Here is a 26549-nt window from a genome sequence, read left to right on the forward strand (position 1 = left end):
AATAATTTGCCTTCAAACCATAAGATGAGACTTGAGAAAGAGAGATGTCGGTAAACTTCATATAACTTCAAACCGCAAAATTTCTAAAGATTTACATAATATGTATTTCTAACACAGAGAATCATATCCTCATAAAATAATGAGAGTTCGAATTCTCTTTCCGAAAAAAAAAACCCACTCAAAAAAGAACCTAGCTTAGTATTAGTAACATTCATTTGATCAAAACAGAGGTTCATAAGATCACTAACTTAAACAAACTCAAACCTCATAAGAAGCTTAACAGATTTGTATTTTTCCCCTTTTCTGTTAAAAAGAGGCACTGATCGAATCCCCGTCCTTAATTCCCTAATAGGCAAACATGTCTGTCCGCCAAAATCATCTTTCTCAGACATGTTATATTCATGAACTTCTATTCGAAGCAAAGCTAGCTCCGGAACTGTCAATGGGAAGAAGAATTCTTCGTCCCACACTGGCGTCCAGTCGTCTTCTAATATCCTTGTTTTCTCCTTTTTCACGTCGGCTGGAACTCCTGCTATTTCAACCTGCACACAAAAAAGAAAAAAAAACCAATGATTGGGTTATTCTTATAATGTTGTAAAACTAACTTTAAATGTGAATTTAGAAAATTATCGTACCCTGACGAAGAAGTCAGGAGGAGAGTAAGCATCGAAATGTGTTTTCTTGAAATCGAAACGCCATCCATCACCCAAGTACACTCTCACCTGTTTAGGAGTGTTAGAGCTTCTTTAGATTTAATAAGCAAGAAAATAAGCTGCAAAGTCGAAATATTATTTACTCACTTTTAAGGTTTTCGTTATGGGTAACTTTGCTTTAGGATTGAAAACGTTATTAAGTGTATCAACGTTCATTAGGCATTCGGGTTTTTTCACATAACCACAAGCTCCATTTGATCTGAACAATCCTTGCATTAACCATAGTGATCTGCCATATCCCTGTCACATAAACTGATATTTTAGTATGTATCTTTTCGAAGTTAAAAGTATAAAAGAGCACCACTTTAGAAATTCCTAGTTCCGCCCCAGACCTCTGGCGTTAACTGAAGAATACTCGTACTTTTTAGGAACTAACCTGCATATTAAATGCTACCATCTGAGCTCCGTGCATCCACGCGATCAAAGGATTGTAGTTTGAGGAATTAAACCTCGTCCCTTTCGGATAAATCCTTAGCAAGTTCTTCTGGGTAAACCTAGAACAGAAACATAAGACCTGATCACATAGTGAAGTTCTTTTAGGTAAGAAGTAAGATACTTGAGATTATATTATGTACCTAACAAGATCAGCTCCATGAGAAGATGTCCCCTTTTCAAGAGTTTGTTCACTCAAACTAAGTCGACCAACTTTATCACGATCGACTTTCAACGATTCCTTTAACCCACTTTTATGTTTCTTAGCTTGAATTGCTATTAGACGCTTGTATTCAGGAGCCCCTAACTGTCCTGATTTACTATTATCACACTCATCAAGATCTTCAACTTCATAACTGTTTTCACTTCGACCACTTTCATGTGCATCGGATTCATACTTGATCTCTTTGCTCCACGCATCATCGTCAGATGAATCCTTGGGTTTGTCCTTAATACTATTAGCTTCAAGGTATTCTTTTGGAGGTTTGGTCGAAAGAAGTATTCGATACTTCAAAGCTTCTGGGGAAGGGAACTCCTTTAACTCTGACTTCGGAAAAAAGAGCATATCTTCAAATGTTTGAGTTACCATCTAGAAACAAAAGAAGATACTAAGTCATAAAAATTTAGCACCTCAAATCAGAGTAAATGGTTAAAGACGATCCCACGAAACGATTATATATGTATATTTATAAAGTTACCCACCTCGGCTACTTTAGCTTGAAGTTTCGGTGGAAGGTGGTCTTCTAGAGTAATCACAAGAGGGTACGGTGATGCAGTAAAAGCATTTTCTTTAATAGACTTTAAGCATTTGATGAGTGTCACTGGAGTAGTCAGGGTCCTGCAGTTATAAAGAAACATGCAAGTTGAAAGTAAACTATAAACATCTTCCAAGAAATAATCTTACACTAATTCTTCGAAAATTTAAATAGTAACAGAAGTATAAAAGCTTGTCTACCCCCCTTCTGTGAACCCTGAGATAAACATAATAATGTATTTCGATATAGGCGAACACTTAACCATATCTCACATTTCATATTTACATCACTAACAATCAGACAACCTAAACTAGAACTTTTTCCTGAGGTCAATGAACATCGTCTCTTATTTTTCGTATGTCGATAATCTAAAGTTGAGTTTTGAGAAACCACAAAATGAGTTAGGAGTACCTTCCATGAAGAACATGGACATCATCTTTAGAAGAATTAGGCCATAGATCTAGCTCAATTACTCGTACGCCTCTATTAAGCGCCTTTATAATTGGTACATCACTACAAGCACTGCTGAGTTGATTCCCAGTCAGATAGGAATTATGTCCTGTATATATGAAGTAATGAGACAATGGAGCAGTCATATCATGGGAAACCTGAAAAATGCAAGTACTTTATCAAGTTCACAAAAACATACAACTTCTTTAACCAAGTAATTACATCACTACAAACGGGCGGAGCGAAGAATTTAATTATTAGATGACAAAAGTGATATAGGGACATTATTACCCACGAAAAATTAGGAAGACGATAATGACAATCTAAGCTACTGTTTTTTCTAATTCGTGATGTCTGACTCATTTGAACAGGTGATTGTAGCCATCTTGGCTCCATTTGGATTAAACATTTTTTTGTAATTCGTAATGTCTGACTCGTCCGAATGATTGATTTAGCTGTTTTGACTTCAATACAAAACTAGTTTAAACCAAAATCAAGAACATTTCAAGATCACTTTAGTAGTTCTTGTTCAAGATTCAACCTTTTACCTTAGATTACTTTATAGATTTCAATTGTGGGTTAGTAATGTTTGGAAGAGAAAATCTAAAGAGAGAGAGAGAAAGAAAAGATCTATAATTAATACCTTAGTTAAGATAGGAGGATTAAGATCATCAGAGAAGAGAAAATGATGAAAATCATCAAGAGTAAGAGAATTTCTAGTAAATATAGCAATTTGATGTCTTCTTTGTAAAATCTGAAATATAATCTTGTCTGAATCTTCAATTGTTGTTTCAGATTCTCCTTGAAATTTAACTAAAAACTGAAAAAGTTGATCAGATGTCATTAGATTTTTTCCATCAGTAAATCTTAAAAATGCTTCTTTTACTTCAATAGGAGGTTCTTTTTCTCTCATCCCAAATTTCCTTGTAAAACACATACACATCTTATAACTTCCCATTTCTCTCTCTCTCTCTCTTTCTCTCTTCCAAAGAAAGAAGAAGAATTTTGATGAAATCAATTAGATCATGAATGTTGTTATTAGAACCTCATTTTCATGACTATGTAAATGATTCTCTCTCTCTCTCTCTCTCTAGAAATGGGGAATCTGACTAATTCGTTTCGTGTTCTTTTTCTTTAGAGGTTTATTGTAACAATAAAAAAAAATTGAAATCAACTCCAAGTGAATATTTTAAGGAAGGTAACGGAAGGGAATGCAACTGCCTGCTACTTTACTTCTTTTCACTATTTTGAGAGTTTTTAACTTTTGGAAAACTAGTATCTAGTCGGCCGTTTCAACAAAAAATAAAAAATAAAACAAAAAGTTTCTAGTCGGCCAGAAAATGCCACGAAAAGTAGGGGTGGGAATCGGTCCGGGTCGGACCAGTCGGATTTATGTCATTCACCGGATCAGATCGGTCGGGTCTGTTTTTCTAATCATTTTCCAATTTTTTATAATTTCCATGTGATGATGATGGATGTGTAATATTAAATGACTACTTATGTTGTCATTGCATCTACTAGTCTCTTTAAAAACCAGATCTGGCTTGTATAGGTAGAAAATAGATCGACCCATTAACAATTAAAGACAGATTAACAACAATGACATACCTCCACGTCTTTTCACACCTAGATTAATCTTTGTAAATTAAAAATTTTAAATGTGTATTGTCTTTTGACTTCATTAGCTAGAATAATTTATTCGAGTGACCCGTTCAGCTAAAATAATTTATTCGAATGACCCAAAAAAATCACTACAATGTGAGATGAGGATTGTCCAAAGAGTTGAAGATTGCTTTTGCTAAAGCAACGAAGATGAAGATAGATCTATTCTGTTTCAGATCGAAGGAAGATGAAAGACGATCAACATATTTTTACAGAAATACTTTCGCTAATTTGGCCTTTAGAAAAGGTCCCACAAGATCTAGTCCTCACTGAGCAAAAAGGGCACGGACTGACAATAAATGTCAATGTATTGGGATGTTGTCTAGGTATGTTCAATTGTACCTTGCGAGGTTCACAGAATTTCACAAATTTTGTGCAAAAATGTCGCATCTTGGTTCAGTTGTATATTGCCATCAATAGTTATTTACCAAGTACTCTGACCCAAGCGTGGTTTATGTAAGAGAGGATAAATCTAAGGCCCAAAATTGGCACCAAAATACCAAATCCAACCCAATAGGGAATATTATCTAAAAAAAAACCCAAAAAGTGATTTTACCTCTCTATCCCTCCAAAAGAAATGCTTACCTCTTATATCCCTCACTCATTTCCCACCAACAACCAGCCTTTCTCTTTCTCTCCCTGACTTTGATTAGACCCGACCCACATGCAGCCACTCTATTTCTCTCTCGGCTTCCGCGCTCTCTCTCTCTGACTTGAAAACCTCTAAACCCTCTCTCTCCATCAAAAAGATTCATCTCTATCTCTCTCTCTATTTCGATCAAACTCTCTCTCTTCATTCATACCAGTCCATCTCTCTCTCTCTCTCTCTCTCTCTATCTCTTTTTCAAGCGAAACAACCACAGCCATTAACGCCTCTTTCACTCGAAACGTTACCGGCGAATCTCTCTCAAGCAAACCTATTTAAGCAACCGGATCTACCCATTTCTCTCTCTATTTCGCTCTCTTTCAACATATCTGGTGCTTCTCTTTCGATTTCTCTCTCTTTCAAACACAGGTACGTCCCTGTTCTTCCTCTAACTCTTGATCGTCTCTCTGTTGTTGGTAAATTATTTGGTTTGTTAGAAAATTTTTGGGGTTTGTTGTTTCAGATCTGTGTTTGTTGGTAATATTTTAGGGTTGTTGGTTCAGTTTTAGGGGTGTTCGAAAATTTGGGGGTGTTTTCAAAGAATTAGGGTTTATTATTTCAAGTTCAGTAGTCTGATCTTGAGTTTGTGAGAAAACATTTTGGGTTGTTTTTCAAAAAAGTTTTAGGGTTAAGTTGCTCTACAGTTTGTGATAAAACATTTTGGTTGTTGTTTTGTGATTTCGGAAGCATTTGGGTGTTTAGACATTGTAGGTTAGGTTTGTTTTAACATTTAGGGTTGTGATCTGAAAGTTAGGTTTCTGTGGAGACATTTAGTACTTTGTCTTTGATTTTTAGGGGTCTGTCTTTGTTGATGAAGTGAATGATTTGTTCTATCATTTTGGGTTGTGTTGAAGAAATGTTAGATTATGTTTAGACATTTTGATAGTTGTTTGTGATTTCGGAAGCATGCATCTTCACAGAAAGGTCATTTGGGTGTTTATGAATCTACATCAAGTTTCTAGGTTAGGGTTGTTTTAACATTTAGGTTTCTGTGCTCACATTTATTGGTGTGTGTTTTAACATTCATGGTTGTGTATAAGAAATTAGTATATGTTAAGACATTTTGATTGTGTACATACATTCTGTGTTTGTTTGAAACATGTGGGTGTGTAATACAAAACATAACAAATTTTGCAGATTACAAAGATGGTGAAAACAAACACAAAGAAAGGAGATGCTCCTGAAAAAAGACAACAGACTCCAGTGAGGGCTAGCCCTAGGAAGAGAGTTGCTGAAGAGCCATCCTCTGCTGGGCCTAGCAAAAAAGGCAAAAAAGTTGCTAGTCCTCAACAAGCAAAGGTATGTTATTGTATACACATCTTTGACAATGTTCTGTAATTAATGTTTATGCTCTGACATTCCATATAATGGTTCGGCATATTTGTTAGTGTGTTGTCATTCTGTAAAATGTTGCTTCAATTTGTGATCTTTTATTATTGTGTAGACCATCATTGGCCTAGTGTTATTATGTAAACACATTCCAAAATGATCTACCATTATTTATAGTGATGTATCATTCAGTGTAGTGTTTGAACATTTTGTTGAATGCCCTGACATATCTGTTACTGATTGTGTGAAGCATCGAGGGTATACTTCGAAATTTAGGAAAGTTAGATTTCAGAAACCTAACTTTATTGAAATTTGAGATTTATTATCAGGAGTGTGATAGGAAAGTTAGGTTTCTGTGGAGGAATTTAGTCATTTGTTTTGGATTTATGGGTGTTTGTCTTTGTTGATGAAATGAATGGTTTGTTTTAACATTCATGGTTGTGTAAAAGAAATTAGTATATGTTTAGAGATTTTGGATGTGTACATACATTTTGCAACTAACAACATCCTAAGCAAGAAAGGTGGCTAGTGAAGAGCCATCATCCGTTGGGCCTAGGAAAAAAGGCAAGAAAGTAGCGAGTCCTTCACAGGCTAATTAAGGTACGATATTCTATAGACATCTGTGAGAATGTCCTCTAATTAATGTTTGTGCTCTCTCATTTCTTATAATGGTTTGGCATATTTGTTAGTGTGTTGTCATTCTGTAAACTGTTACTTCACTCAATGATCTGTCATTATTGTGTAGACCATTGGCCTAGGCTTATTGTGTAGACACATTGCAAAATGATATGTCATTATTTATAGTGATGTAGCATTCAGTGTAGTGTTGAACATTTTGTTGAATGACCTGACATATCTGTTACTGTTTGTGTGAAGCATCGGTCGTATACATCGAAAACGAGAGAGCCACTGGTGGAGGCTCAACCAACAGAGGCTAGGGAGCAGAAGAAGAAAACTATTTTTGCCCCAAATTCTTTTCAATTTCTTCTTTGTTTTAAGAAGAAAACTACTTTAAATATTCTATAAATATTTCAAACCATTTTTAAGCATTTTACATAATTTCGAGACATGTTGGAGTTTGTCCTCTCAGTATTGTTTGTGGTCTCGCATTTCGTAAACTGTTTTGGCATACTTGTTTGTGTGTTGTCATTCTGTAAAATGTTGCTTCACTTATTCCTACTCTTATTCCTAGGGTTTTGTGAAAAGTTATGAAAACCATTGGCATCAGCTTATAGTGTTGTAGCATTTGTAGTCGTGTTGGAACATTTTGCTGAAAGATCTAACATATCTATTACTGTGTGTTTGAAGCATCGATCTGCGTCATCCAAATCGAAAGAGCAGATGGTGAAGGCTCAACGTACAGTGTCAAGGGAGCAAAAGAAGAAAAATTATTTAAATTACAAATGTAATTTGAAAGCAGTTCACAAGATAGCAAGGGACAATTTGGAAGCATTTGTAGTCCAGTTTTTGTTCTCTGGAATGTTGATGAAATGAATGAGTTGTTTTAATAATTTGGGTTGTGTTCCAGAAATTGGGGTTATGTTGAGACATTTAGTACTTTGTTTATGATTTTTGAGAGTTTTACTTGATTATTACAGTGATGTTATTGGTCAATGTGGCAGGCAATTTGGTTTATGTTTTAACATTTAGTGGGGTGTTGATGGATTTTGTGGTTATTAATGAGTAAAAATTGATATGTTTTTGACATTTTGAGTTGTGTAGAAACATTTTGTGCAAAACATTTAAAAAATAGAAGCAGCAACAGCAAGACAATAGGCTGTACAAAGAGCTAGCTCTAGAAAGAGGGCATGTGAAGAGACAATAACTTCAGGGACTAGTAAAAAAGGCAAAAAAAATATCAAAGGTGACTGAATCACAGACCAAGGCAAGATGCATTCCTAAACATTTTGCATAATGTTTAAGAATGTCCTCTCATTCTTAAACATTTCCTAAACAGTGGCATCAGATTTTTGAAATGTCCTCTCATTATTGATTGTGGTCTAGCATTAAGTATAATGTTTTCGCATTATTGGCAGTGTCCCGACAATTTGCAAAATGATCTAGCATTATTGACAGTGTTCTAGCATTGTAAATAATGTTTAGGGGTGCAAGGTAATAACAACAGTTGTTTTCCAAACAATTCGAATAATGTTAGAGCATTATTGATAATGTTGGAACATATTCGGAAATGTTACACAACGACGGAGTATGTCCGTTTCAGAATATATTCGGAAATGTTACACAACGACGGAGTATGTCCGTTTCAAAATCAAAAGTTCTCTCATCAGCGAAGAAGTGTAGGTATTTTAAATTGAATTCGGCTTTGCAATTTAACAAATGTTTGGGCACTGCTTAAAATGCTTAGAAAACGTTAGACTGGTCTGAACATCTTTAATACAAAATTGTCGTGAACATTTTGCAAAATGTTCACACATCCTTTAAAATGTTAATACAAATTGTAAAGTGTTTTTAACAAAACGAGAACCAGTTGCTACTGTTAACATAACTGTACGGAATAGTGTTAACACATCCCGTAAAATGTTTAGACAAACTGTAAAGTGTTGCTTACAAAACGAGAAGTGGTTGCTAATATTAACAAATCTGTACGAAACAACAATGAAAACACCATGAAAATACCCTAAAACCAAGAAGAACCTCACCAATGGACCTTCAAATAAGTAGATCTACAGATCTATATATTTAACTCTCTACAAAACCATGAAAACACCATGAAAATACCCTAAAACCAGATCTAAATTTTTTTTTAACCTCCATTAAAGAAGATGAAGATGATGATTGAAGAAGTGGGTTTGTGGGTGGACTGAACCACGAAAAAGTGGGTGTGTGTGATTTTATATATGAAGATGATGATTGAAGAAGATGATGTCGGTTTTATAGGTGATGACTGAAGGTGATGACTGAACGAAGATGATGAAAATATTAGAGAGAGAAAGGTGAAAACGAAGATGATGATCGAAGAGATGATGACTGTAGAAGAGATGAAGGTGGAAAATAGGGTTTGTGTTTTGGTTTAGGTAGAGAGAGAAAGTAAATCAGATTTTTGAGAGAGAAAGATATGATTTGTTAGAGTTGTTGGATATATATAGGAGGGCAAAAGAGGGTTTAGAAGAAAATATGAAATCTTAGAGATACGAGTTGGGCCCGGATTGCACATTGGGATGTGTATTTGGGTTTGATTTCAAATATTAGTTGATTTTTGGGTTTTGGGTGGGTTAATAATCCCTATTGGGTTTTTTTTTGTATTTGGGCCCAAAATTTGGGCCTTTCATCAAAATTTTCTTTATGTAACATATGTCATGTATTTCTTTCATCACATGCTTTTGTTCGCTTTCTGACAGCTATCACCGCAATGGGTGTGCAAACGATCTTTGGTAGAGTACGTTTTCATCCTGAGCATAAAAGCCACTCTTCATCCTAAGTCTATGATTTATATTGATTGAGAATTTATCGAATAAACAGAACTCTCACGTTTTCTAAGTATTTTACGAGGTCAACTCCTATGGCCTTGTAGTCAGTCACCCAAAATTTTTTATTCACTGTAAGTTGGAAATCACCCAAAGCTTATGTCTAACTGGATTCATATCTATTACCTATAATCTCAGTTTGCTATATTCTAGCAATGTATGAACGTAAGAACACTACTAAATTTCTCGAAAAAAATCGCGTAAGCATCACATTTATTTCAAAAAAGCAGTCGAAATGAAGATATCAATCGAAGCTAATTTGGAAATGTTGAGATGAAAAGTCGTTCCGATACGAGTCTATAGTTTTGTATGAAAAGCGCGTATACAAATAAATAAAATAAATAATAGTCTTTGTCTTGTGATCACATTGAATAAGGTATTGCAAGATATAAAAAAATATTTTAAGTGGGAAGGTGACTACGCATAAATGTTCAGACAAGAAAACAGATGAATTTTTTTGAACTGTGTTCATATGATCATATCATATCTAATAATTTCATGATACTTTAATCTTTTATGTTGAATTACTGCAAGGAGATCTTTTTCTAAAACCTAACTAATCCTCTGGGATCCATCAGTCCCTACCATGTCTATCCATTGTTTAGGATTATCTCAGGCATCCAAGCAATTCTCCTGTTTATCCATTGTGCAGGAGATCTTCATTTGGTTTGTATGCGTCGATATTTAGTCATTTTAAGTGAAGAGGACCTTTTACACTTATATCCAAGTCGAAATCAAAATTATATTTTTCGTGTTCTTATTTGTATTTCTAAATAGCTTCTTATTGAAAAAATAAGAAGCTATTGTTTGATGTAAGTATTAGGTTTAGGGTTTTACAACTGTAACTCTATAAATATTTTTTTTTGGAATCTCATTGATACAACATGAAGAAATGATACAAAGGTACATCAAGATTCATGAATTGAATACGCACTATAAGTAACTGTCTGATCAAAGCAACTTGAAGGTCATCCTAAAGAGCCTAAAGTCCAACCTAAAGAACCTTAGGCCCAACTTAAAGAACCTAAGGTCTAACTAAACTACTTTATTTGTACTCAAGTTCAATAAATCTTGAATTTACACTTTTATGAGATTGAACCTAGGACCCCTATATTGCAGAGTGGATGTCCAAACAAGAGGTGGTGGACTTAACTCTATAAATACTTGTAATACACATAAATGATTCAAATGAAGGGGCTGCTAAAAGCATCGACTTTTGTGGTATAAGCAGACAACTCTATTAGCATCCAGACTATTTCCAGTAAATCTATAAGCACCCGGCTTTTCTAACAAGCAACCCTTGACCTTTATATATAACGCATTTAAACATCAAATAATGGGTTAGGATTTAGGAAATGCTATTTCAACAAAAAAAAGGATTTAGGAAATGCTTATATGCCTCATAATAAATATTTCTTAGCTGGTTGGAAAGAATTTTTGTTGATTATTTTCTATGCTTCTTAGAATCTAGGTGCTTTCCTTCATCAAAAAAAAAAGAATCTAGGTGCTTATAAAATATTGGAATCAATATTCATTGACCATAATCAAACTAAGAAGCCTTCTGCTCATAGCACAAAGTTCAGGTTCTTTTAGCAGCACCCTAAGTTTCTGGATCTTTGATTTTGAATTTTCACACTTACTGACACGAAGAACCATTGATTCAGTATTTAAAAAAAATAGTGGGTCTCAGTGTACATCATCTATTCGGTGCTAGCAATATCAAATCTATTTAAGATTTGTTAGAAGCTTATGTGCTTTTTTTTTTTTTTTGGGAATCAGACTTCATATTAATACCAAAAGGCTAATGAGGAATACACATGAAGTATGACACAAACTAAGAAAAACTCTCTTAGTTCGAAGCTTATGTTGAAGTGGAAGATCAAATAAAACGTCGGCGATAACTAGACATGAAAGTGCAACAATCTCGATTTTTTAGACAACAATTCACATCTTTCTGATATAAATTACGAAATACACAACGGTTTAAAAATTATGTCGCTCAAAAAAGATGAAACCCTTCAAGAACTATCTATAGTGGCGGTATGTACACTTTGAAGACGAAAAACACTCTGTATTAATAGTGTATCAAACTGAAAATCTCCTTGTATTAACCATTTATCCATAGAGGTAGAATATTTTTTGGAAAACATAAGCATATAACAGTTATATAAGCATCCCAAGTGAACTGTATGCTTCTCAAAAACGTAATAGAAACTTCCATGTCGTTGCATGATTATCTATATAACAAATTAGTTAGGTTTTTGGAATATCAAAATTTGCAATTATAAATTTCATCCGTCAAGTACCCACTGATAAACATTAATCAACGGATTTCCTTCAATTCAAACCTATAAAGAACGACATAGGTTTGCTCTGAAAAAGAATCTGAACTTTTATCTTTCGAATATTGACTTACAACCTGCAACACTGAACTGACTTGAGTGTCGGAGTATTTTTGTAGGCACCTCTCTCTCTCCCAACCCCCATTTATTTACTAGTTTGCACGAAAGTACACTGACTTGAAGTTCCAAAGACAATTCCCAAAAGTCACTTTTCAACATCATCATATATGAGTACCTACTCTAGGAATTGACAAATGAATATGAACAAAAGTTTATACTATTTATCTGTACTAGTGTTTTATTTAAAAAATTTCACATTGCTCTCTATTTCCTGTCGACGGGATGAGTTCCAGTGGACAATTAAAATTGGATTCACTTTTCAATTTGGTGCATATGGAGTCGGTGGTCGTCTCGTTGAAGAAAAACCGAGAGTTACATGTTACTCTCAAATTTTTGTCAGTAGGATTAGTACCGACGTCCAAACATCAAAGCTGGACGTATATTTTCGATTTAGTTCAAATGTTGTCGGTAGTCATCTAACGGGAGACTGAAAAACAATCTCTATAAAATATTTCTTTCAGTTTTTCATCGATAAGATGAGCCCGATAGCCGAACATCTTAATCTTTTCCATTAGTTAAATAGCGTCTGTAATAGTCACACCTCCGAAAATTTGTTTTACTAAAATGTGTGTAAATATGAAAAGCGAATATATGAGGGTGAAAACCGTCCCAGCAACAAGCATGAGTGTGGTTAGCAGAAACATTAATGCCCATATTTTTTAAAGGCGCCCATTTTTCTCATACTCTCCCTCAAAAATTTGAGGGAGATGCATTTAACACTTCATTACTTTAAATTCTAACCACAGTGCATTTTATAATGGCCGTCAATGGACACTCGTTTTGCTTATATGGACAACAATTTTACACGGACAATCGGTTTTATTGGACAACTCAGGGTTCTTTCCACTCACGGTCCAGACCCATTTACCCTCTTACACTCAAGTCTCCTACGCACACCCATTTTAGCCAAATGACCTGATCGAAAATCCAGTTTCAAATCAAACTATTCGTCTCTCTCAAATCTCAATCTCTCGCTCTATAGGTTAGAAAGATACCACCGACATGTAACTTATGATCTCGGTGATAGCGCTACTGACTGAAAATAATTAACAACATTTGCTTAAACTTTTTAAGTTTTTGGTTGGTAAAGCAAGTACTGGTGTTATATATAAATGGTCGGAAAGATATCACCAATATGTAACTAAATTCTCTCGGTAAATTTCCTTACGAAGAATAACAAATAGCAACATTTGCAATATTAAAAAGTTTTTCAACGATAAGAAGGAAATCAACCCTACACATCAGAAAGAATCCACTAACAAGAAACATATGGCCACTGTTATATCCTCACCGACCGGTTACACATTATATCGGTGTGGTGTGTCTGATATGTTCCCTTACATGTTGATTGCTTTGTGTCGACTTATAATGCAACCTATCAAATTGGTATTTTCGATAGATTACCTCAAGAAGATTTTTGTTTTTCAAGAATAACACAATTTTCATTAAAAAACTTGAAATGAAGATTCAAACACCATTTTAGTTGGTGATTCTTATCTCTTTACAAGGGTATAACTCGTGCCTAGTGGCCACGAACAGTTCTATATCTCAATTCTTGGAATTAAATTTGAGATGTGTAATCTCAATCATTGAAGAAAATTTGGAAGGTATCATCTTGACCCTTGGAGATAAATTTTTGATCTAGGATATAGGACCTCTAACAAAGATGGGGCCAAAGGAGCCCCTTTGGACCAAGTCTGGCCCTTTCCAAGAACACACAGATATCACAAATCCAACCGCTTTTGTCCTACCAAACTTAAGTCTCTAAAGGGATGTACAGACCTGAAAGTACATGCATGTAGAATTTCCTTTCTTTGGGTGATTTACACACATCTTAATTGTTAGAACCTAAGGAAACAACTAGAAGGCAAGCCTTACTTTGACCATTATGAACACTAGATATCCATAGAGAACAATGAAATTTGGTCCCGATAAATCTCATATACTTCACATAATACAGAAATTTAGAGAAGATCTTTTAAAGAAAACAAGCATCACCACCTTAGACAAACAAGACACAAATTAGAAGCAAAAAAAACTCATAGATTCCATTCAAAGGGCAGAGAGATTTAAAGATCTCTTCGTCAAATCCTTTTCTTAAAAGGAACATGAAGTGGGAATCCTGTCTTCCAACTTTCAGAAAAATTTGCCGGACAAGCATGGGAGGAGTTTAGAATCAATTATGATCAAACAGTCTAAGACTGAGACAAGCGAGAACTAATTGCAGAAAATATATGAACACATAGTAATGTAGAAAATCAATCTAATGAATATCTCTATCTATGTATGTAATACGCCATCCTTCAAAATTCTGCGGGGAATAAACACATCTAGTGACACATTTTTATCTCATACATATAGTTGCTAATTTTGATTCCTAATATGATGAGTTAGAAGTCATATATACATCAAATATTCCAGGATAAGAATGTCTTTTACGAGCATATACTACCCTGGTTACACGATAAATACTAAAGCAAGTTAGAAGAACTTGAATTAGATGAAAACTGCAAGCCTATGAAGTCCATGGAGAATGAAGAATATTTGCAGGGCAACAAACGCTTATATGGGTTTGTGCGATTGGAGAGAGAAAAAATGCTCGTCGAAGAAAAGTTTAATGGATGACATAGAACCCAGCATGGGAAAACAGACATAAGAAGGTATTAGCAACTCACATCATCAATTGTTTGAGACAGTTACAGGTTCTGTTTCTTTTTTTGGGACCCCATATTTGGTTTTTTAGGTCTGGTAGGACCCTGTTTATTGAATGGCTATAAAAAAGAAAGGCATGACTCGTGACTGTTATGTCTCATCCTTCATCAGGACTTATTGAGGACCATATCTTTCTCTTCTTCTATTTTTGGTCTATTATTAGTTAAGGACCTTATCTATTCAAAAATGAAAGAGGAGCAGAAGAATTTCAAGCAGAAGTCCTATACCTTATCCAAACCAATTCATGAAGTAGTAGGCCAAATAAGAAACACAAAGCAAAGCAAAGACCATACAAACTATTAAGTAAACAAACGATGAAAAATGTATTCCCCATTCCCGATGATCGACCTATCTACTTTAACTCGTGGATTGTATAGGGACCGGGAATGGCCCGAGCCAATCCCACGCCGAACCCCCTGAGTTTGTTATTATGTAGTAAATGTTTAACAGTTGGAGTTCATATCTAATTATTAGAGATTGTGACTTATGTGTTTATATATAGCTTAGTAAGAACTCGGCCGACTTACTCAGTTTGGACCCAGTGGGGATCGGGAAACAACCCATGTCCAATCCCGAGTTGAACTCCGCCCCAACTTCCTTCTTGTTTATCTACAATAATACAAGAAAGGAACCACAAAACTCTTGAAGGAGTAGTTGCTTTAGAAGTCAGAAGAGAATACTATGACACAAAACTTAAATGTGAGCTTCTCCCGATTCCTGATATAGCTTTAGTATGCTTCAAATTTTAGACCTTTATATTAAACTAGGATGAGATTCTAGCACATTCGCAGGAGGTTAGGTCATCCGGCGACTTCAGTAAACATAAAGAAGGGTACCCAAACATTCTAATAAACAATAATAAGAAACTCATAAACATTTCAACAAAAACAGGAAGCTCATAAACTAGTAATTTCATAGACAGATGCTTATATAGTATATCAAACCAAAACTAGAAGAAACAATAACCCAAATTCATTCTACTAACGATTGATATAATTAAGGAATCTCATAAAACAAACATCATCATCATTGAAATATTGTAATGAAAGATAACCAACAAAGGATTCTTAAGTTACAGAGGATTTAAAACAATGAACTTTTTAAAGATCCCCATAACTATATATATAATCTACCAAAACAACAGATAAAAAAGAAACATAAATATTGTATTTTTATGGTGAAAATCAAAGAGAAAACAGAGTTTTTCATTGATTCTTACCTTGGGTTTTGCTTATTCGGATCGATTAGCGAACCTTTCGACATTCTTTTCATTAAGATTGAGTCCCACCATAGCTTCTCCCAATCCACAGCTAACATCAGCAAGAATAGCAGGATCACTGTAATGAGTCACAGCTTGAACAATAGCTCGAGCACGACGAGCAGGATCACCACTTTTAAACACACCAGAACCAACAAAAACACCATCACAACCTAATTGCATCATAAGAGCTGCATCAGCTGGTGTTGCAACACCACCGGCGGCAAATTGAACAACCGGAAGCCTCCCAAGTTGTTTAGTTTGCATAACCAAATCGTACGGTGCAGATATCTTCTTAGCAAAAGTAAAAACCTCATCATCATCCATATTTCGAAGAACCCTAATATCACCCATAACCGACCTAACATGACGAACTGCTTCAATTACATTACCAGTTCCAGCTTCACCTTTTGTTCTAATCATAGCGGCACCTTCTCTAATCCGGCGAAGAGCTTCGCCAAGATTACGGCAACCACAAACAAAAGGAATCCTAAAATTATGCTTATTAATGTGATGTTCTTCATCAGCTAGGGTTAGAACTTCACTTTCATCGATGTAATCAACACCAATAGCTTCAAGAATTTGAGCTTCAACAAAATGACCAATTCTAGCTTTAGCCATAACAGGAATTGTTACAGCTTGTTTGATTTCTTTAATCAAACCAGGATCACTCATACGAGCAACACCACCTTGAGCACGAATATCAGCAGGAACACGTTCAAGCGCCATTACAGCACAAGCACCAGCTTCTTCAGCGATTCTAGCTTGCTCAGCGTTAACAACATCCATGATTACACCTCCACGAAGCATCTGAGCAAGACCTACTTTAACAGAAAATGGAGATGTTTTTGATGATTCGGTTATTGCTCCATTACCGTAAACAGTCACAACACCACTTCCATCCATGGCCGTATAAATTAGTGAGAGAAAATCTTCGATTCCTGTAATGAAAAACAGAGAAGAAGAGTTAATCGATGAAGAGAGATAGAAACCCTAGAAATGGGAGAGAGAGAGAAAGGGAGAGAGGGATTACCGGGGTTGAGAGTAGAGAGTTTGGGAGTGGCGATAGAAACGAGTGAATTTGTGAGAAATAAATAGAGAAATGATTTCGGGAGGAAAATTCGGTAGATAAACAGAGAAAAGATTTGAATGGTTCTTCGGCTAATACATTATTATACTAAAATACAATATGGTGCATCAACTCATTTGGTATACTATTACTTAGAAACTGACACGTCGGGGATATCTAGTGGTTACTAAATTACTATTGACAAAATTTGGAGAAAGTTTGACCAAGAACTTTGATTGTTGGTCCTGGAAATTAGATTCTCACCAATAACATTCCATTCCAGCGCCCTATGTTAGAGTCATTCTATGATTATCTTCACTCTCTGTAATTTCGTCCATAATTGTTCGATAATTTGAAGATAATGATCGACAAATTATGTTCATGTATTGTTTGCGTGAAGCTAATAAAGTAGCGCACTTATTAGCTAGGAATGATTTTATTTCAGAATCTTCTTCACAAACGAGATGTTTCAACCTCTTAATTATATTGTAAGTCAATTAGCCACGGACAAAGCTAACATTCATCTTTTTGATATTGAATAAATATTAGGCGGATGCCTACTTTCACAAAAAAAGAAAACGTTATTCTATGGGATTTGAAAGGCTATCTAGTATCTACTCCTACCTCCACTTTAGTTATTGTCCTAAATTATATGGCATAGATTGTGATGATAAAATTTCATAAATCATTAGTGTAGAAGCATATACTTGTAATTTACTTGACTATTCGGTAACAACGCATTTACCAACTAAGCTACAAGTAAATTCTTGTAATGGTTATTTCTTTCAAACATTTATACCAAAATTGATTATTCCCCCCCCCCCCCCCCCCCCCCCCCCCCCCCCTCTTCCTCCCACGCCTCTGTTTCCAACTCTCATCCTCGCATTGAATTTGAATGCTAAGCGGAAGATAATTCTGATGATAACATCTTTTTTTATGTGCGTCGAAAGCAGAAGATTGAATTTGAATGATTCTAATAATTAATTTAAAAAGGCCAGTGTTTCGGGGAAATAAGCAAAGTCTCCGGGGCAATAAATTTTGGGTGGAAACAAATTCTTTTTGTTTCTTCCAAACACTACCCATTTCTTCTTCCACCATCTTCCTTCTCACCAACATCAACTCCGGCGGCCATTATTTCCGGCGACAACAACTATGGTCATCCATCTCCCTCTCTCTCTCTCTTCATCCCTCTCTTTCCTCTATCTCCTATCTTTTTCCTCTATCTTCTCTCTCTCCTCCAGTTAAAATTTGATTTCTGTGCGGGTGATGGCAAACCAAAATAAGGATCTATAATAAGTAAGCTCTCTTGCTTGATTTAACAAAATGAATTAGAAAGAGAGAGAGAGAGAGAGAAATAGTTAGTGTCAAAGATCAAACAAAATGATCATCTCAGTAACTCCATTATTTAACTCGAGCCCTACTACCCATCCGAGGAAATCGTATAAATCCTACTTCTCAAATAAATTAGATCAAAATAGCAGCTTAAACACTTCAAAATCCACCTCCATTACATCTCACCACCACTTCAACAGAAGGTCAGTTGTTGTTGTTGTTCTCTTTGACATTTTCACAAACACTTTTATTTGCAACTTTGTTTGCTTATTATAATCAAAACAATGAGTTGTTGATTACAAGCAAAACTTGAATCACTATAATGGGTTGTAACTAATTTCAGGGTGTGAATGCTTTGATCTGTATAAAGAACTTTGTTTGCTTATTATAATCAAAAATCCATTGCATTATAGAAGGGGACTCAATCAATGTTGTGAAAGCCTGCTCCAGCTCCGAAGAGGATATCCCGTGGAAGATTCGATCAACGATTATTGACATAAAGAACAGTAAGAGAAATCTGACCGAGTGTTACTTCTCTTTTTGTCCACGAAATGCGAATAAAGTCGCACATTTATTAGCCCATTCAAATCGTCGGAACAATCTTAATACACCAAGTGAAATGGTGATAGTTCCCGAGTGCATTGTAAGTCAGTTGGAGACCGATAGATCCAACATTTCTTTGATTCATTCTGATTAATAAATTTAGGCGAAGCCTACTTTCATCAAAAAAAAAAAAAAATTGTACTTCAGCATAATCCTGTTTATACATTGGGTACTGGTAGTTCAGAGGAGTATTTGAATTTTAATAGCAACTCATTGTTTTGATTATAATAAGCAAACAAAGTATGAACAAAGTTGGAAATAAAAGTGTTTGTGAAAATGTCAAAGAGAACAACAACTGACCTTCTCTTCATGTGGTGGTGAGTTGTAATGGAGTTGGCCAGAGAAGAGAGATAAAGGTGCGTTTGGATTGAATATTTTTGGTTTTTCACCGTCTTCCCCGGAAATTTTTTAGCTTTCCCCAAAGCGGTGGCCTTTAAAAATTAACGAGAAGGGTCAATTTTATACTATAGTAGAGCTTCTAAAAATGGTGATTTTGTTTCCTAACAAATATATTTATTACACCCATGAACATATCACAACTCAAACACCAATTTGATTCATAATTGTGTTTTGGAATGGTATTCACAGTAAGTCTTTTTACAAATCATACATAAATTTAGATATTTTTGGAAATAAAAGAATGAAAAGAAAAGTGTTAAAATATTGTCTGAAAAAAAATGGGTCGATTACACCCTAAAATTGGTGTAGTCGGCTCCCATTAGACGGACTCTAGTGAGAGAGAAATAACTCGTCTAATGAAAGCCAGCCGAGTAAACTTTTGGCATGTAATCGGCATATTTTCCCGAACTTCCTTCCCAGCGTAAGTGGATTGAAAAATGTGGGATCTCATATCACAAGAATGAGTAAATGAAATGAGATTCTCTAGGCGACCCGTTTAAACCCAAAATCTCCCACAACATTTGGCAGTAGGAGGCGTCTAAAGTAACTACTCAGGGCGCTTATAGAACTTTCCTTGAAGAAATCTTCTTTGATAGTATGAATAATACCTAAATTAGTGCACTGGGCATACATACTGCAATTCTATTACTGACAATACTAAGACTGTGAACATCTTTTATGTTGAAATGGGTGCCACTCTTATTAAGTCTGACCTGTGAGTTCAGCTCACGGGTTGCATCAAATAGTGGTTGATGTGTCATAGTACTGTTTCTATGATTATTCACTCGAAAAAGATTAAATAGTTTTGCAATTAATATCCAAATTACCAAAATTTATTGGGGTTTACTCTAGAAATTGTAGATATCTAAGCAACACCAAGTTCTTCACATGTTGTCACAGACTTTTGGTAATTTGTGGATTATATTTTTAGCCCTATTTTGTAACCAGTTTTCTTTTTGATCCTTTAATTTTCGTAAATTCACAATTTACTCTCTTTTGTTGAGATTGTCAATTAACTTTAATGGTTAATTTTTTTTTGTTTTAATAATTACACTTCTCATAAAAGTGATTTTGTACCTTCAAAATTGACCTACGTTTAGTTATGCGTTAATTTCCAAAAAATTCTAATCTTTTTAGAACAAACAAGGGGGGCCAAATGGAATTCATTTACAAAAAATTAAAAACACGTCATCTCTCCCTCTCTCCTCCATCTAATCGCCTCTCTCCTCTACATCATCTCGCGTCATCTCATCATCTTCTCCGGTGAAGGTTGTCAAAAAATTTGGCGGGTCAGCGACTTTCGCCGGAGAAGATGATGAAGTGGTGAAAGATGATGTGGAGGAGAAAGGTGATGAAATGGAGGAGAGAGAGGGAGCGATCTGGTGTTTTTTTTATATATTTGCTGGTCACAAAGTAGCGGGCGAAAAAAAATAACTCCTCAAAAGATAAATGATTCATTTTTCTTCTTTTTTTCTAAGGTTGTCTTTATTTCCCTTTTCTTCTTCATCTCTCTTTAGAGATAAACCTTAGAAATCCTAACTAATTGGGAGATGTGTTTCTTGCATAATCAATGAAAATGTGAGGGTAGTTTTGTGCCAACTTTATTCAATCACTTGAAGCCTACTCTACAATGGTGAAAACTCAATTGTTGTAAAAAGGACTTGGTTATTCACATTTGCTGAGAGGATTTGGTTTTGGGAATAGTTAGTAGGTTCAATGAAAGTTCTTCTGCATTTCTTATTTCTATTGTTATGTCGATTACAACTACAAGTTTCTCATCGGTGTTAAAAATATCTATATACGATATAGCACATGACAAAAAAAACTTACAATTATAACAATTTTAAGTAAGATATTAACTTATCGTTATCATAGTTTCATCAATTTTCGAACTCAACTATTGAACTACAGTCTCAGTGTCGATATATTAAATTGGCCTACAAATGACAAAATATTATAATCCTTTACTATATATAATTGTAAAATATAAAATATTTATGAGGCCGCCATGAAAGTGGCAAACAGCGCCGCACGTTTCCAATGATTAATATTTTCCACATAAAAGAAAAAGAAAAGAAGATATTTTTCCATAAAGAGAGGCGGAGGCGTTTCCAAGTTTTCCATCTTTCTTTCACTTTTTTTCTTCTGTCTCTCTTTGGTCACTTGGTCAGTTGGTCTCATCGAATCTTTCACCTTTTCTGTCATTTTCTTTGTTTGTTTATGATGTTTCATCATCTTCAAGTGATCTTCTGGGGTCCATAAGAGCAAGTGGGTAGTTGGGTACTCATGGTTTTGACTCTATTTTCTCACTCCCCTTTGCTCTCTTGCTCTCTACCTTGCAAATTTTGATATTGAATCTCCTTATAATTTATTCATCATACAAGTGAAGGCTGGTAAATACTTATTCCAACAAGAATCTTAACTATTGACAGATTTCAAAATGTTTATTTTAGTATGGATAGCGGAATTAGGTTGCTTTTAGATGTATTAGACTCGGATGAATTCTGATGAGGTTAAGTTTAGATGAGTCAGATCCAAACAATGAAAAAGAACACCACTTGCCTTCCTAAGACTAAACATAAAAGGTAAGAAACATCTTCAACTCAACTTTGTGAACCTTGAAGAATTACCTTATGTTGGAACCTCGAATTTGCTCGGAAATCGACCTTGACTCGAGGTAGTCTTAGCTGATTCTCGAGACTTCCTCTAATGTAGCCAAACTCTTGAGTCTCTGAGTAACTCGTCAGAGTCACTATCGACGGGCGAATCAAGTGACTCTACTAGTTACTTAGATTAAGTGTTATGAAAAACAAAAAATCGTTGATCTGTCCCATTATATCCTTGCAACTACTTAAATAGATTGAATTAATGGCCATTAATACTGGCTGCTCTTAAATATTAGATGTAAAATTGGATGATAAACATGATTAGGTATAAAACTCAATGTGTCTTAAACCAACTGAAATGGAGTTTTAATGAGGAACACGAAAACAGAGATGAAAAAAAAAATCATGAACTCCTGTTTCAATTCAGAGTGGGATTTACTTGGAACCAATGCCTAAAAAACTAAAATCGAATTGAAGAACAATATTATATTCTAAAGTTTCTGTGACAAAAATAAAGAATGGGGAGCAAGTACACGTCGATATGATCTCTGAATGTCCAAAAACATAACCTGTGGTATCTTAACTGGATTGAAACACTTTAACTTTAGCTAAATCTGTCTCATGTCTTCTCCATCTTCTGTAAATCTGTGATTACTTTATTCTTTTTTTGTACCCAACTCTTGATTATATCTCGATCAGCTGGTGGAAGGGAGCATGGGAGAGATGATGAATGGGAAGTAGCTGATCTTTCGAGGAACTCCCTCTGCTTCGAATCGGCATAGCAGAGAAGAGATTCTGTACAAATTTCTTGAGCAGATGAAGGTGGGAATGGCTTATAATCTTGTAACTTTGAGTATTCCGTGATTAGGTGATACATGTAGTCGTATACTCGATCCATTGCCAATTCTTCCATAAAATCTTGGCCCCCTCTACCTATTGCCTCAGCCTTTTCGATTTTCATCAAGAAAAAAATGGTATATCAAATTAGGAATGAAGTTTTTCAAGTTTTTGAGATGATAAAGAATGATAACGATTAAGATCATGAGAGATAGACGAATTAAGTTTGGGTTTGGTACAATTTATCTAACTAAGCAATGATAAGAAATAAGAATAATGGTTTACTCTACTGACAATAAAATTAATATAGTAAGAATAAGAAATCGGACAAAGATGATATGAAATTAGTACCTCAGATGGGTTTTTGTTGCCCCAATCAACAGCGAACTTTATCGACCGACAAAGATCAGGGGTAGGAGAAACTGGCCAATAGTTTTCTCTTGGAGAAAGACCACGACTAAAGAAGTCTTCATACTCGGGGGCTATTATTAGTGTAACAGAACCACAAGATACTATGTATTTCAAGCTCACTGACCAAGCATAGCCTTCGGCATAAATTTTATACCTGCAAAAGATAAAATTCAACTTTAAAATGACTCGCTTTTTGACGAAGGGAGACATGTAATCACGTGGAACCTTATTTATGGGATGCTTCAGGTGTTCCTGAACTTCTCAAGTACAGTAAACCAAAGAGAGTTGTGCAAGGGCTGCCCAGAGTGAGCAGGAGGCTGGACGACTGGAATGGTCTTTAAACGTCGGTGGACCGACAAGATATAGGAGCAGGAAATAAAAAGGGGACATCATTGGACTCATGAATCAAATATTCATGAGTTGGAACATCCGTGAGATGGGCTCGAATTTAAGGAGAGCAATAGTGGAGAGAGTTTTAGCGGAGCAAAAACCCTCTGTACGTGGTCTTTCAGGAGACGAAATTAGAAGTGATCCGAGCAGGATTGTTAAGGTCTTTCTGGGGTTTGGTAAAGTCGTTTAAGATGACTCACTGTCTAACTAAACGAATTTAATGTGTTTTGTGTTAAAATATCAAACAAGCCTTTTAATTTCCATGGTAGAGTAAGCCATAATAAGTGGTAATGTGTACCTGAATCCTATTTATGTAGAACTTACCTATGTTTACACTGATTAGATAGCTTGGACTGCTCATAACCGCCTCTTGCTTCTTCTACCCAATCCTGTGATGCAAGCCGTGTGACAAGCATTAGACTACAACTTTTTTATTTTTTTTGGAAAAGGCATTAGACTATAACTAGAGTAAGGAAATGCACCAAGATGTAGATAAAACTCAACCTGGCGCATAATTTGGGCTCCCCACTTCCTAGAGTGATTGCAGCGCAGCAACTCTGTGCGGACAGGAGAGAGAACATCTGGATTTCCTTTCCAGTATGCACGCGGCAACTTCTTTTCCCATGTTGTAGCTTCAGAACCTTTCTTTATGCTTCTGAATTCATCATCCCAGGGTCCTATATTAACTTCCGGCCTTCACAATAAATTTGTATGCCGTAAGTACATAACCATGTTAAAGTGCTAATAAACTGGTTGCAGTTAAGGGTCTAACAAGACACTTCACAGAGACAACTGCATAGAGAAGAAGTCTAAAACTAAAGTCCCTTTTCTTTTCACAAAGTAAACCAAAAACATATATACTATTTCTTCATCGTGTGCATGTTTTATTATATGCATGAGTTGCATATAACCATGCAATCAAGGTTAGGTATGTGCTTGGCTTGTCCTATAGAACTCTTACTGCCGAAGTAAATTAAATAATGAAATAATATTCTGGTCGAAGAAAAATAATATAACTGTAAACTTGGAAGATAAGACAGACTTTTGCAAAAAAAAAAAAGAAGCTTATCAAGGTTTCCTTCTTGATCGATCTCTACTTGTCGCCATTGGTGTTAGCCCACTAGCCCTTCAACCTTGACTCCTTACGGGAACCATCAACCATGGACGTCTCGTATTAATTTGTGTTTTCATGTAATTATTCTCAATCTTGATCCAATTTTCTTGCAACACACACTTACACTGTCATAATTCTCTTTCGCCACATGTGGAATGGCAAAATGCAACTCCCTGCTCATGTGGTTATTGAAAATAAAACCCCATATGTAATTTATGCAGTTAACTCTCAAACAACTCAAACGCATGATTGTTCATATGAATTGAAAACTGAAACTGCATTCTATAGTAACAACTAACAAATGAAATCAAAGACTAGAAATTTCAAGAATACTATCATCACTTCACACCTCATTAAATAGATAATGCAAAAAAACTTATAATACACTTAACTAAAAGTGAGTATATAAATTTATCATGCTTACCAACCCCAAAATGACCAGTCCGGAAATGGGATATCAAAATGACCCTTTGTAGTGCAATATCTAAACAGAGGAGGTGGTGGTTTTGACCCAGAATACTCCGTTCGATTAACAAACGGCCTATCCATACAATCAAACATAAGATCGACATCGGGAATTGATCCTGGGTACCTCTTAAGAAGCTGTAACAATCCCCAAATTGTGAACATTGCTCTATTTTGAACACAATCATAATAGAAATCCACATATAATCTACCACCAAATATTATAACCCTAAATGCAGCAAGTTTCTTAGCTTCCATTAATGTAGATAAAGATATTCTAGATTTAACCCAAGGGTCAAGATCTTGGTGGATCCATCTAAAGAAAGATGGACATGTTTGAGGAGAACTCTGGGTTTGATTAGATCTGTCTTCTGGTTTTGTATTACTATTTATACTGTTAGCTGAACGCCGACAAGTAAGGTATGAACATTCTATAATTTTTGAAGCTCTGTTATATCTTGATCCATCATTGAACTCTTTTGGCGGGAAAAGATGCCAGGGTGTTGGTTCTAAGTTATGACCTACCACTGTTCTTGTCCGATCAACCTGTTTGATAAAATTCCCCAATTCAGTAAATAAAAGTGAAAGATAGACCAAACAGTTCGATGAAATTCTCTAATGAAAACAAGTAAATCGAAAAGAAGTAAAAACTGTTCGACGAAATGCCACAAAGAACCAAGAGTTGGAGAAACTATGGGTAGAGGAGTTTTGGAGAGATAAAGTTACCTTGAAGATGAAAATGGCAGTGAGAGAAAAGAGACTGAAAGCAATGAGACCGATAATTCGAAGACGAGAAGATCTTGCTCGTAAGCTGCTTGGGTGATTCTTTGAACCCATATATTTGTCTAGTACTTACTTGAAAACTTGGAGTCGGAAAATTCTTATTAAGATTAATTGATATGATCATATCTTTAGTTTATCTCTCTATTATCTCTCTCTCTCTCTCTAGAAGAAGACAAGATGATGATCACACATCAGAGTGGAGGCTCCACCAGTTACCCCACGCAATATGGAAGGTCTATCCTAAATTTAGGCCAATAAAGGAACGAGTCATTATAAGTTTATAACGCCTCCCCCTCTGCCTCCCTGCTCACATGATTCTTCCCATAAATAACAACTGACAATTGTTATTTTACCCCATCATGACAAATATTGATATTTTACATAGTTAGACATAGTTTTCTGGAGTGTCCAGAGTCTGGACTATAGGTGTGAATTTCGAGTTCGTGGAACTTTCGCTAAGAACAAAATCTCATAGTTGTGAATTTGGGCATAGGGTGCCAACAAAAACAATATCTGTAACTGCTAAAGTTTAAGAAATCACATTTTTATACAACAATATATGTCGACTCGGTGAGAGACCTTTGAGGAAGGTTATGATTTAATGTCTTACTTTTGCTATATGGATTGTTTTTTCTC

General features: G+C 35.3%; 3 protein-coding genes across 3 annotated transcripts; all 3 read right to left on the reverse strand.

Annotated features, from left to right (window-relative positions):
• Nucleotides 1-31: 31 nt before the first annotated feature.
• Nucleotides 32-3644, reverse strand: LOC147549987 (phosphoinositide phospholipase C 4-like). Its single transcript, XM_086667747.1, has 8 exons — nt 2994-3644; nt 2312-2508; nt 1848-1983; nt 1289-1734; nt 1090-1207; nt 801-953; nt 636-722; nt 32-542 (listed from the first exon to the last, which is right to left on the reverse strand). Exons 1-8 carry the CDS (start codon nt 3306-3308, stop codon nt 249-251), a joined length of 1746 nt encoding a protein of 581 aa, XP_086523873.1. The 5' UTR covers nt 3309-3644; the 3' UTR covers nt 32-248.
• A 12011-nt stretch (nt 3645-15655) lies between these two features.
• On the reverse strand, nt 15656-16994 carry LOC147549988 (pyridoxal 5'-phosphate synthase subunit PDX1.3-like). The gene is made up of 2 exons (XM_086668848.1): nt 16938-16994; nt 15656-16845 (listed from the first exon to the last, which is right to left on the reverse strand). The coding sequence occupies exon 2, from the start codon at nt 16808-16810 to the stop codon at nt 15878-15880; it is 933 nt and encodes a 310-aa protein (XP_086524974.1). The 5' UTR covers nt 16811-16845; nt 16938-16994; the 3' UTR covers nt 15656-15877.
• Nucleotides 16995-22217: 5223 nt separating this feature from the next.
• LOC147549989 (O-glucosyltransferase rumi-like protein (DUF821)) lies at nt 22218-26217 on the reverse strand. Its single transcript, XM_086669275.1, has 6 exons — nt 25857-26217; nt 25090-25676; nt 24056-24245; nt 23876-23940; nt 23102-23315; nt 22218-22859 (listed from the first exon to the last, which is right to left on the reverse strand). Exons 1-6 carry the CDS (start codon nt 25965-25967, stop codon nt 22533-22535), a joined length of 1494 nt encoding a protein of 497 aa, XP_086525401.1. The 5' UTR covers nt 25968-26217; the 3' UTR covers nt 22218-22532.
• Nucleotides 26218-26549: the final 332 nt, after the last annotated feature.

This window comes from Eschscholzia californica, unplaced genomic scaffold, assembly GCF_041429995.1.
Source record: "Eschscholzia californica isolate CP2 unplaced genomic scaffold, dmEscCali1.0.p SCAF_3, whole genome shotgun sequence".
NCBI classification, from domain to species: domain Eukaryota; kingdom Viridiplantae; phylum Streptophyta; class Magnoliopsida; order Ranunculales; family Papaveraceae; genus Eschscholzia; species Eschscholzia californica.